Source organism: Etheostoma spectabile, chromosome 18 (assembly GCF_008692095.1).
Source record: "Etheostoma spectabile isolate EspeVRDwgs_2016 chromosome 18, UIUC_Espe_1.0, whole genome shotgun sequence".
In the NCBI taxonomy this organism is placed as follows: domain Eukaryota; kingdom Metazoa; phylum Chordata; class Actinopteri; order Perciformes; family Percidae; genus Etheostoma; species Etheostoma spectabile.
The window spans coordinates 15,931,225-15,943,107 of record NC_045750.1 but is presented as its reverse complement, the minus strand read 5'-3'; the positions used below and the strand labels follow the sequence as shown (position 1 = coordinate 15,943,107).

The following is an 11,883-nucleotide window of genomic DNA, read 5'->3' as shown; positions in this document are numbered from 1 at the left end:
TGTGTGTGTGTGTGTGTGTGTGTGTGTGTGTGTGTTAACACAGGCCTGAATGTCAGCCTTGTCTCTGCGTCTATGCTGTTCACCATACTCACAGAGTAGAGGAAAGGTCAGAGTTTCCGCCCCAGCATGTGGATGAGAAAGCAAGCAGCGCGCTGGGTTTAAGGTTAGATATGGAACATAGTGGGCTTTTCCACCGCACTGAGAAAAAAAAAAATGACATGTTGACTATTACTGATTCAGGTCAGAAGGAAGAAACCAAGTGTCTATCGGAACGAAGTGTATTTTGTACGAAAATAGAAGAAAAGACTGGAAGAATTGTTATTTCATTCCTTTTTTATTGTTGATGTGTAAATTATGTATATATTTGTACAGTTTAAGTTAATTTAAAAGCCAAATTTGTTCTGTGCTTTAAAATGTATCGATAGTGTATTTTTTGTCGATAGTATTTTTTACAATTTTATTGAGAAGTGTGACAAAAATGTTACATGTTTCACTTTGTAGCTGGAAATAAAATGTTATATTTTTTATACAAACATGATGTGAGTATGCCCATTTGTCTGTCTTTAAGTCCATGATATACAGTACCATGGGATCTATGGAGCAACACCTTAAACTAAGCATACTGAACAGGCACAGGAATCACATGTTAGCAATCTGCATACTGTAACTAGTACTTGTTCATGTTTAACTTTAGACATCTTTGCCAGTGCATGTGTTCATGTGTAATCAGAAAGAAGCACTCTCTCAGAGCCAGAGTGCAGGAAATTAACCTTGCTCAGTCACTACATCAAGTCTGCAGCTGAAGTCAACAAAATGGTGAAATGATTTAATCAGGTGGGAGTTTTCTTTATGATAATAAATATTGTTATATTTCCACCACAGGAATAACATTTGTTGGTTTGTTCTTCCACTTTCCATTTATGTAACATTTACTGTAATGGCTTCTTCTTTTAAAAAATGTATACGTTCTCATACAGAAAACATGAATAATGCACAGGACTGGTGGCTGTTGACCAAATTGCTCCCCATTGATTGGTTTGCTGAACTGAAAAAGCATAAACTTTTTATACACTTTTTTTTCTGTCATTTTTACATAAGTAAATATGGATATATGATACTGTAGGTTATAAAGACCAACAATTAAATGACTCAAGGTGACAGCACTGGCCTTTTAAATCTCCCTCGCTCACAGCGCTCACCTTTCGAAAAGAGGACTGAGACAGTCTAATGTCGCCATCTGGTGCCCTTTTCATTTGGTTGTCATGGATTTTTTTTAATAACATTTTCGGCTTGTTTTGCCACTCATGAGCATACATCTTAAAAGGAGGATATCTTCACAGCCTTAAAGAAATCTCTCTGAGTTGTTATTATTTTATGTTATTATTGGTCAAACAGTTACGTATGGTTTGCAGCAGAACGTTCTAAATGTATGTCTAACAAGGATGTTACGCTGTTGTGTAAAATTGCCCAATGGAAAACTAAAATGTCAAATCTGGTTGTAATATTTTCTTGTTCCTCTACTTCTTTATCTTCATTAACTTTATTATTAAATTGTATTAGAACCGTTGCTAGGGTGTTCCATTTTCTGTATATAATGACACAAGAGACCACCCTCAAAACAGTTGTGATCTTTAGCAATGCCTAGCTTAGGTCATAATGCAGATTAAAACACTTTTTCTCTTGGTATTCAGGCTTTAAGACTCTTGGTATTTGCATACATCAGTGCTCTTACTGTGCATCGACACTAATCCTATGTGTCAGTTTTCAGTTGTGGCTACAGCAGCTACATGTGCTTCAGATGCCAGAGAAAGCAGAACTTGTTTTGCAATCCAACATTCTATTATTGCTTTTTTTCAATCCGTTTTTTTTTTTGTTTTTAACTTTTGCTCAAGAGCTCTCAACATTTCGCTGTCCAACCACATGATTCACCACCCTGGCTCTTTATTTTATCTCAATAGTATTAACCAATAAATAATGCAATGCTGATGCCAAAACTAAGAGTTAACATGTTGTTGTCTTCAATATACTGTATTTAAACAGCTTGTTTGTCAGAGGGATGATTCATGTTCTCAGCTTCTTCGCCCACAAACACAACCAAGTGCAGGCTGCAATGCATCTACAAAATGAATTCAATGTCTCCTCACAGTGAGTGAGAAGCCAGGTTCACAATGAGCTGTGTGAGTAACACATACAGTAGATGTATGGACATTAAACAGTATTAAACCACTCTTAATTCACTTGTCTTTACCAGTTTCATTTATAATTAATTATTGTAATGATGCAAAAATTGTCAATTGTACCAGTTACACAATCCCTTAAGATACCTACACCGTTGTACAGTTTTAAGTACGCTGAGTTTATTGCATTGATCATTGTATGCAAATATCCATTTAATTTTAGAGGCATTGAAATGATTTGCCAAAACAGAGATTTCTAGTTAAACGTTTCAATGTATTGGTTTTCTTACATGGATTTATTACAGTTCATCAATCTGCTATAAATGCTCATTTATTGCCTTGGCTTGATTAGAATCAAATGTATCTATAATAAGTAAGCATCTTCCGCTTCCCCATAAGTGAGTAAGCATCCCAAAAAGAGCTTTGTATACATGCTGTTACTGTATAACCTTACTTTGTCAGTGTGTGTTTACCTGCATCTGCCTCAACTGTTCACATAAATCAATGTGCAGTGTTAAATTAATTTCAAAAGCAGACGGGATACATCTGCAGAAAGAGAGAGGAAAAGGAAGTGAAACAAGCTGTCAACCTTAACCGACAAAGATTTTTCATGTTTATCATATGCATGTGTTCAAATGCACAGACCTTGTGCATTTGTTTGTTTTTAGTACAGTATGCATGTCTAACTGCAATGTGCATCTATGCTAATCTATGAGAGGGACAGGATGTCACAAGGGAGGCTGCAGCAGTGTGTGCATCCTCCAGAAAAATAGCAAAAGATAAAATCTTGTAACATATTCAAATGCTCTCTGTGGAAACTAGGCAGCTGGTAAAGCGGAGGAGGACGAGGAGGCAGAGGAGGTTGCAGTGTCAAAATATATATTTTTTTTCATCCTATCTTTCTTTCTCAGCCTCGCCGCATCTCATGGAGTTTCTGGGCAACGTTTTCGAGCTCTGACTCGATGGCTGCCAGGCTTTCAATCTCTGGCTCCTGCAGATAATGAGAGGACAGCAAGTGGGGGAAAGGATAGTTAGAGTGCAAAACAATCATATATATATGTGCAAACATTTCATGCACCAAAGCTCTAAACACATCTTGGCACAATCAGCTTCCATGCATTGCTGTTTTGGCTGTTACCAAGGACACATTAGGACGATAATCACCTCCTATAGACTCAATGTTACAGCAAATGTGTCAGCGTTTGTGGTCATTAACACTGGTACAGTCTAAAAAGCTTACTTTGAACATGCTGCCCAACAGCCGCTGAGCCATTTTGTATCTTTGTGGGATTCAAGCTGAAAAGATTCGGCTTCATTATTTTTTTTCAGAAACCTAATCAGCTTTTAGGCTTGAGCTAGCAAACCAGGCTGTTCAGCACCACAAAACAATAAGAATTAGCCTTGTTATGTATAATGCAACTTGGGAAAAACATTGATTCACTTTCTGACGAGAGTAAGGTGAGAAGATAGATTAGAACTCTTATATCTGTAGACTAAATATGAAGCTAGCGCCAGCAGTTGGTTAGCTTAGCTTTATATGAAGACTGGAAACATTTAGCCTGTCTCTGTCCGAAATCCCCCTACCACCACATCTAAAGCTCACTAATTAATGAATCATGTTATATTGTTTAATCCATACAAAAACTGAATTTTAAGAACAATTATTGCAGTTTTACAAGGGGTTATGGGCCAGACTATCTCTTGCCTATATGCATTATACAAATATATTTAACATGTTAATAAGTGATCTTAAGAAGTAATGATGGATGGATTTTGTTAACTATGGACGTAGAAATGCTAGGTGTTTATACCTGTTCCCAGTCTATGCTAAGCTAAGCTAAAAGGCTGCAGGCAGTAGCTTCATGCAAACCTTACAGACACGAAAAAGGTGTGAATCTTCTCATCTAACTCTCCGTAAGCAAATAAACATATTTTCCAACGTGTTGTATGCTGTATTATTCTCAGTCATTTCACAAAGTCCCAACACTTGTTGAGAGATAAAGGGATGGAAAGCAAACCTCTGACTTCCGGCTGGCGCTGCCCTCTTCCTCCAGCACCCTCCTCTCCTCGGGTCCCCTTTTAGCAATCATCTGCAGCTCCTTCTCCTCTTGACTCCTCTGCGTGTTTCTTTTCTTCGTCTTCTTTTCTTCTTCTGGGACCTCTTTGGAGTGATGTGGCACTTTCTGCTCACTGGTGAACTGCTGCGCCTTCTTCGTTGGCATCAGCTTGCCCCTCTTGGTCCATCGCTTCAAGCTCTCCGTACTACTCTTTCTCTTCATCTCCCCTTCATCCTCCTCCTCCTCCTCCTCCTCCTCCTGCTGTTCCTCCTCTTGTTTAGGTCCATGTGATAAAAATGCAGATCTCTTGTTCGTCTCCCCTTCGTCTTCTGTATCAAACTTCTTCTCTTTTGTTTTGAATCTGGGTGCATTTCTCTTTTCACCAGACCCAGCACCTGGGAACATGACAGAAAAAGAATGAGATTTTTTTCCCCCTTCTATTTCCTTACCATCACCTATCAGACCACCAGAAGACTACTCTCCACCATCAGCAAGATCCCACTTCTTGTGATGAAATGTTTCTTGCCAGTTGGCAGCGTTGACCCCAGTGTTGCTAGCTATGCTTTATGATAATTAACAGCATGACTTGGCAGAAGTTCCCTTTTATTGTATTTCATTGTACTTTGTCATTTTAGCTTAGGAAAAAAAATCTTTGTTAATCTGTTTAAAGGTCTGGAGATGGAGAAAGCTACATCTTCATTGCAGTCTTGCAGATTGTGGTGAGTGATTCCAGCTGTGACCAAGCACACCAGCTCATTTGAATTCTGGGACATAGAGGCATTTGATCATTCATGTTGGTGTGCTGTCAGTGTGCCAGCCATGCTGGCCCTGCTTCTCTGTCTGGGGGCTGATTTCATCATGAAGATGGAAGCACTTCCATCAATCACCCAGTTCTGTGGTGGCAGGTGGTTTCATTTACAAAGCAATGCACTCTCCCTATATCAAGATTCTGCTATCTGCCTTTGGCCAACTTTATTACATATTTTAATTTGCTTGGATGAAATGGATCTCTTGGCTTATATGGCTTATATGGCTTGACTGGCACAAGATCAAGCCCTAAATCTGAATATGCATGTTTCCTGTCATCTTATTAGTTTCCTTGTAACTCAGATGGATTGAAAACAAAACACAAACATGCATAAAGAAAGAAGAAATCTAATTGCCTTTCTTGTCCTTGATCATGTTTTCTTCCTCTGAATTAACTCTCTTTTCTTCGTATTCTTCTTCTTCTTCCTCCCTCTTTTCAGCCTTGCCTTCACTCCACTCATCCACAGACTCAGAGACATGACTTCCTGGCTTCTCATCATTTCCCCTCTTCTCTTGCACCTCTTCAGCAACATCCTCCTGTGACTCTCCAGCTCTCAAACTGGCGTGCTTGTCTTCCTCTCCGTCTCCATTTCCTATCCTCTTCTTCTGGGACAGGATGGATCTTTCGCCTGGGCCTCCTAAAGCCTCCAACATGGATTGATCTAAAAAAAATGGGAGTGGTAGGAATTTAATTTACTAGAGGACATTGATTTTCCCGTGATGTTACACAAAAGCAGAAAACAGTTTATTGCCAGGGGCCTTTTGTGTCAGATTTGGTGTGTTTTTATTCAATTATGAGCAGATCAATATGTCAGTTTTTTATAGTAGTAAAATTGTGTGTATGATGATTGTGATGCTTAAACGTGTCTGCCTTTGTAATTTTCTCACTGAAAGCCTCATATGGACAAGTCCTGATCCATATTTATTTCCATTTTTAACTGAAAAATTCAACAGAAAGATGATGCTTATATTAAAACTGAAAAATAAACAGCTGATTATTAAATTAATTGATATTGTTTTAAGTCATTTTTCAATTTAAAAAAAAGCCAAATATTTGATTGTTTCAGCCTCTTTAGTATCATTGTGAATTAAATACTGTTCAGATGAAACAACTGGAAAATGTTGGACATTTTTAGACTGAACAATTCATTAATAAAAATAAATAATCCCCAAATGAATTACCAAATAACTGTTAGTTGCACTCTAACTAATATCAGCAGGTAAAGCTATATGAAATTTTGTGAATTAGTGGCAATAATCTGAATGGCCTTCATTAGCATGAAAAGTAATATAAGTTACACATAAGAGAATGTTAAGGTTAAGGTATCATAATGCAATATCCGTATATTGCAAGAACTGTTATAAAACTGTATACCAGGGTAAATAACACACATATTCAGTCCGGGTAGATTATGAAATACATTTTCTTAAACCTTTTTTTCAGTGTTAATCTTTTAAACTCTTAAATAATCTTTGACTGAGACCAAATTTTGGAAAATCATTTGTAATACATCCTTGATTAAAAACATAAAATTGGCCTGTATGGGTGAAAGTTCACTCATCATAAATATACACTTTAACATTGACAGTTGCTTAAACCATAATCACATTCCCATTTTTTAGACTGAAATGTCACGTCATAAACAAAATACATTACAGAGCCAAAATACACCCATATTTAGTCATAAATCAAATCACAACAATATCTCTACTGCATTCTTTGTGTTTATCTTTTCATTTTACCTCAGATGTTTGAGATCCATATTTAAAGATGCTGCATTGTCTGTTGTATACCTTATCTCTTTCAATACTATTTGATCCGTTCTCATGGAGTTCAGAAGCTCTAAAGGCTGTCAGAGTTTGGTGCACCACAATTAGTCATTACTACTTGTTCTTGCATTGCTACCTGTCCACTGTGTGCTCTACAAGGAGTCCAGTACTAACATTTTTTTTTAAAAGCAACGTGTGCTGTCAGATGGGATTTGATATTCTGTGGACAGAATATTAAATTCCCCTCGGCGTATCTCCTCGGTTTCTCATCTCTGCTTTGCTAACAGTAGAAAATGGGACATAATAGAAGTAATGCATCATTTTGACTGCTGGTGCATTTTAAAATGTTGCTTAGAGGTGTTCCTCAAAATGGAACCGACTGAAACGTTGAACGTTGATAAGAAATAAACAGCGTAACAATGCAGAAAAGCAGGAATCTGAGCTTCTCACCATCAGCACCATCTGCAGTCTGAGGACTTTGAGTGGTTGGTTCAGGTGCACCAGCGTCTCTCTGCAGTGGAGCTCTCCCCTGACCACCTGGAAATAAAAATGTGTCTTTGACCATATTTCCTATCTACAAATACACGTGCACAGCACCCAAACTTTGGAAATCATCTGTGTGCGATCTGTGACTCACCTTGGACAGCGATCTCCTGCAGCTCTTTCAGAAAGTTATGATGGCGAAGAACAGAAACAAGCCTGTCATCTGCACGACAAGCAAGCAGAACTTCATTTATACAGCACGTTGCATTCCGGGTGGAAGCACAATGTCTACAAACACTGTACAGACAGTGTAAAGATAAAACATTAAGACATAAATAAACACTATTAAAACAGACACATGAATAATACTTGGGATTCAAAAACATTGAAAAGTGAGAATACAACTAAATTAAAAATTAACCAAAGCCAACAATTGACAAAAAAAACAAAATAATGACGTATGAATTAAAACCAAATGAAAAAGTATGTAAAATATTAAATGAAAAAAATAATTAAGACCAGTAAAACCAAACTACTGAAAGTTGCAGCTAAAAAGGAATGTTTTCAATGTAGTTTCAAAGGATGATAGTTTTGGAGCACACCTTAGGTAGGATGTTCCTGCGGCTTGGATCTGATCTAAAGGCAGTTTCACCATCTTTTTTGGATTACCAAGACGGCTTGTTCCAGATGACCCGAAGGGTCCAGCTGGTTCAAAGATTACAAGCATGCCGGACAGATATTTGGGGTGCTAGACTATGTAGGGCCTCGAAAATGAGCAGTAAAACACACAAACACACACACTCACACTCACTCACACACGAACACAAAGGGGGGGCATAAGTATACACACCCCTATGTTAAAGGGGAACTAACTGAACAGCTTCAGAGTCATTGGAATGGTTATATGACTTTTTTGGGGGGTCAGATGGTTTTATTTCTGTTAGCCTATTAGCTGGTTTGATTTGCATTGAGAGGTTTGGGTTTAGAAATGGAAACTTATGGAAAGTACCCCATGCCAATCTCTAGGTATGGTGAAGGGTATGTGATGGGGGGGGGGCTATTTTAATTCCAAAGGCCAAGGAAACTTTATCAGGATGTATAGTATCTGGATCCATGAAATAACCGGCCTTTAAAAGTAAAAATCTGCCTTCTTCTATGGGAATTTAACATAGGGGTGTATATACTTAAGCCCCCCTAAGGAAGAACATTTATTTATTTATTAACGATACGTTATGAATTCATAAAGAAAATTGGTGTCCTTAAAGGGATTTTTCATTAAGATCAATTTCCAAAAGAGGGTTTTTTTATTCATTTTTTTAGTCAACTTTAGCATGGGTTCATAAACTTATGAGCACAAATGTATATAAACGCACATCAAAATGAAGCAAACGAGTGGTTTAATGTCTCACTCCAGTAAAAAAAAAAAAACAGACTAATGACAATAATGGGAACCTGCAGGGTAGTCACAGTAAAACACAGGTGCACTACGTGTCTTTCTTTTTCACTTTTCCACAGGGCTCAGCAATTTTGCTTCAGTGGTTTGTCAGAGTTAATTGCCCTGAAATGTACTGCTGTCCATGCAATAGGACAATTAATCATTTGGCCCGCAGAGACTCCCCAAGTAAATCGCAGTGAGCACTGGACTTTCTGCTGACCGACAAACGGCACTGCGTGTTGTACGCAGCGAGCACAAAAGAGACGGCTACTGTACAGGGCTGTGCTCTGATATCAGTCTGTGATCTTTCTTTCTTTCTTCTCCCCTTTCTTTCCATGACTTTGACTCCCCTTTGTATCCTCTCCTCTCCTCTCTTTGCATCCCTCTGGTGGTGTACAGTTTTGCTCTCTCACCAGCAAACGCTCGGTGAGTAATGCCCGGATTGATTTTTTTTTTTACATCAGCATCAAGGTAATACACTGGCTGTGCAACAGAATAGTCTTTACTCAGCGCTAGTGACCCCGCTGCATATCACAGAGTGAGTTTTATCCTCGGCAGCCATCGTAACAATCCATTAACCCGATGATGTGGGTATCGCGCTCTACATAATAAAGGAGAGGATGTATTGGTTCTCCTAGAAACGAGGGGCTCCAAGTGCAGGTTATTTGTGTCAGTCCTGGTCCTAATTTCTAGGATGGTGATGTTAATAATAATGACTATGATCAAAATAAAGCTGAACATATGCATAACCCTCATTTTTAGATCTTTTTAAACTACTGTACAGAAGAAGCCTTCACTACACTAAAATAATGATTTAACGTTTAACATTCATGTTAAATAAGTATCATTGTATCATTGTAATTCATCGTTAAAATAGAAATGACAGCCCTGGGGGAAGTTTGTAAAAATAAAATATAAAAAACATTAAAACTGCAGAGTGCATAAACAAAACATGATACACTGTCTTCCATAGCAAAACTGTAGGAAACTCACTATATTTCAGCAGTTAGGGAAATCCATCAAACAGGAAGACATCATCTTTACCCTAATTGATGTTACAATGATCAAAATTGAGAAAATCTGATTAGACAGAATTGTATCTGTCCTTGTGGTGGGGGGGGGGGGGGGGGGGGGGGCTCACCTGTCTTCAGGGTGCACCAACACTCCTACTGACAAGCCTGGGGTGGGGCCTTGACAGCACATCTGCCAACGCCTCCACAATGCATTCCATCACCTGCAAACCACACACACACACACACACACACACACACACACACACACACACACACACACACACACACAAAATGTGACATTCTGATTCTTTTGATGTTACTGTAAATTAATGGATTAGGGATGTTCCGGTTACAAAAACAAACTTAAAAGTCCTCCACTTGGTGAGGGCTATATGGGAATAAATCTTCACAGCTTTATAGATTTTTAGATTTAGATTTTGTAGATGAAAATCAAGCTGCTTCTCTTTGGATGCTGCTTATCCTCGCCCACTTATTCAAAGATGTGAAACTCTCAGAGGAGAGATCCAAATCATTTCAACTCCCATTGTGCTTTCAATGTCAAGCCAATCCCACATGCCTGATGATTTTTCACTCATTATTTTCTTTTCAAAGCATTCTGCTTTAGCCCGCCAGATCTTTGAAACTCCTGTCCCACTTTCACACATCGTCCACACATTCTCATCCCTCATAACCCTATTCTAGAAACTACCTCTCTCTCGCTCTCTCTCTCTCAAGAGTCATTACTACTACTTTTCATATTTGTGTTGTTGACTGTAATTTTCTCATTGCTGTTGTTGTTTTTTAGGGAGACAATTTTAAGATCTGTCCAGGGACAACGGATGAAAAATAGCCTTTTGGCGAATTCTAGTGCATTTCCAGCAATGTTAATTAATGTACACTGTCCCTGTCAAATAAATTAATAACATAAATAAACAAATAAAATACCAAAATCATGGCGTAAATGCTCTTAGAATTGATTTGAACAAGGTCATACCTTAGTAGAGAATGTACTTAAGTGAGTTAAATTGCTTGTATTCCTAGTCACTGCTTGCCCTTCGAATGTTAGAGAAAGTAGACAAACTTTACACTGTAATTAAGTAGCAGGTTCTATAATAATACTAATATGAATTAAAAAAAAGAATACTTCAAATGCCGCAAATAGTGACAAAAGCTTTACCTTTACGTCCTCATTCTCCAGCTGACTTGGAGTCACTGGCAATGACATAACTGCAAGAAAAGCAAGAAAAGACGAATCATGCCATCATCATCATTATTTCTACAATCCCTAAAGCTCTATCATCGTCACTGTCACTAACACCCGCCGACTGTTCTAGTTCCAGGGGGTTAAATGTGCTAAAGGTGCAGGTGAAACGGCTCCATCTTCCGCCGCAGTTAGAGATGCGCGTGTGCCGCTGTCCTTGGTGCTGAACCCGGGCACTCACCTCTCTGATGCAGATTCCTCTCAGAAAACCATACCTACACATGATGTCACTTAACTTCAAGGAGCATTTCCTTACCGCAGTTGGACAGTAGTGTCAAAACGAACAGTCCTCTTCCGATCATGATTGGAAACGAGGCGCATAAAGCTCTCCAGGAATAGAAAAATAGCGAAGCTTATGTCAGAATGTGGGATTTTACCCCTTTAATGACAGCCGGTGGGTTTATGGACGCATCCTGAACTAAACTTAGTCGCCTTTCGGTATTTCTGGAGAGCTAAATTTCCTGCAGAAGCGTCCGCGAGCCGGCAGCCTTCGTCCTCGGCACCTCGCCGCAACGGAGCCCTCTTTTATAGGACGGCGTGGGGAAGGGAAGTGACGTCATCCCGGGGGAAACTATTGCTGTTGTACCTGAACGTACCTCGATGGTTGTCAGGGCGTGTACAGGTTTAGAGTACCTCATATAGCATATGGAAGCATCCCTGTGTGCTAATACGGTAGATTCTGAGATTTTTAAGATGTTATTCATAAAAAGTGTTGGTCTATTTTCCAGTGATCAAAACAAGACATAAAAGAGTAAAAATAAAAAATAAAAAACAAAAAAAAATTGGAAAATGCCTTTAATCTGATCAAGTGGGTGTGTCAATTTGAATACAGATGCACAGACTGAATGTCTTTGCCTCCATTATGTTGTGTTCCCATACA

General features: G+C 38.7%; 2 protein-coding genes across 2 annotated transcripts in view; one reads left to right on the top strand and one right to left on the bottom strand.

Moving 5' to 3' along the window:
- ccn2a (cellular communication network factor 2a) overlaps nt 1-3,589 on the top strand; it is a 5,849-nt gene extending 2,260 nt beyond the window's left edge. Inside the window, exon 6 of the transcript XR_004336200.1 lies at nt 3,577-3,589. The gene's annotated coding sequence lies outside the window, so the exon portion shown is untranslated. The remainder of the gene's footprint in view (nt 1-3,576) is intronic.
- Nucleotides 2,431-11,528, bottom strand: chga (chromogranin A). Its single transcript, XM_032543062.1, is given in 9 exon segments — nt 2,431-3,168; nt 4,196-4,629; nt 5,398-5,703; nt 7,262-7,348; nt 7,449-7,517; nt 9,871-9,897; nt 9,900-9,963; nt 10,920-10,969; nt 11,260-11,528. Coding segments are annotated over 9 exon segments (1,167 nt in total). The 5' UTR covers nt 11,306-11,528; the 3' UTR covers nt 2,431-3,084.
- Between the last annotated feature and the right edge of the window lie 355 nt (nt 11,529-11,883).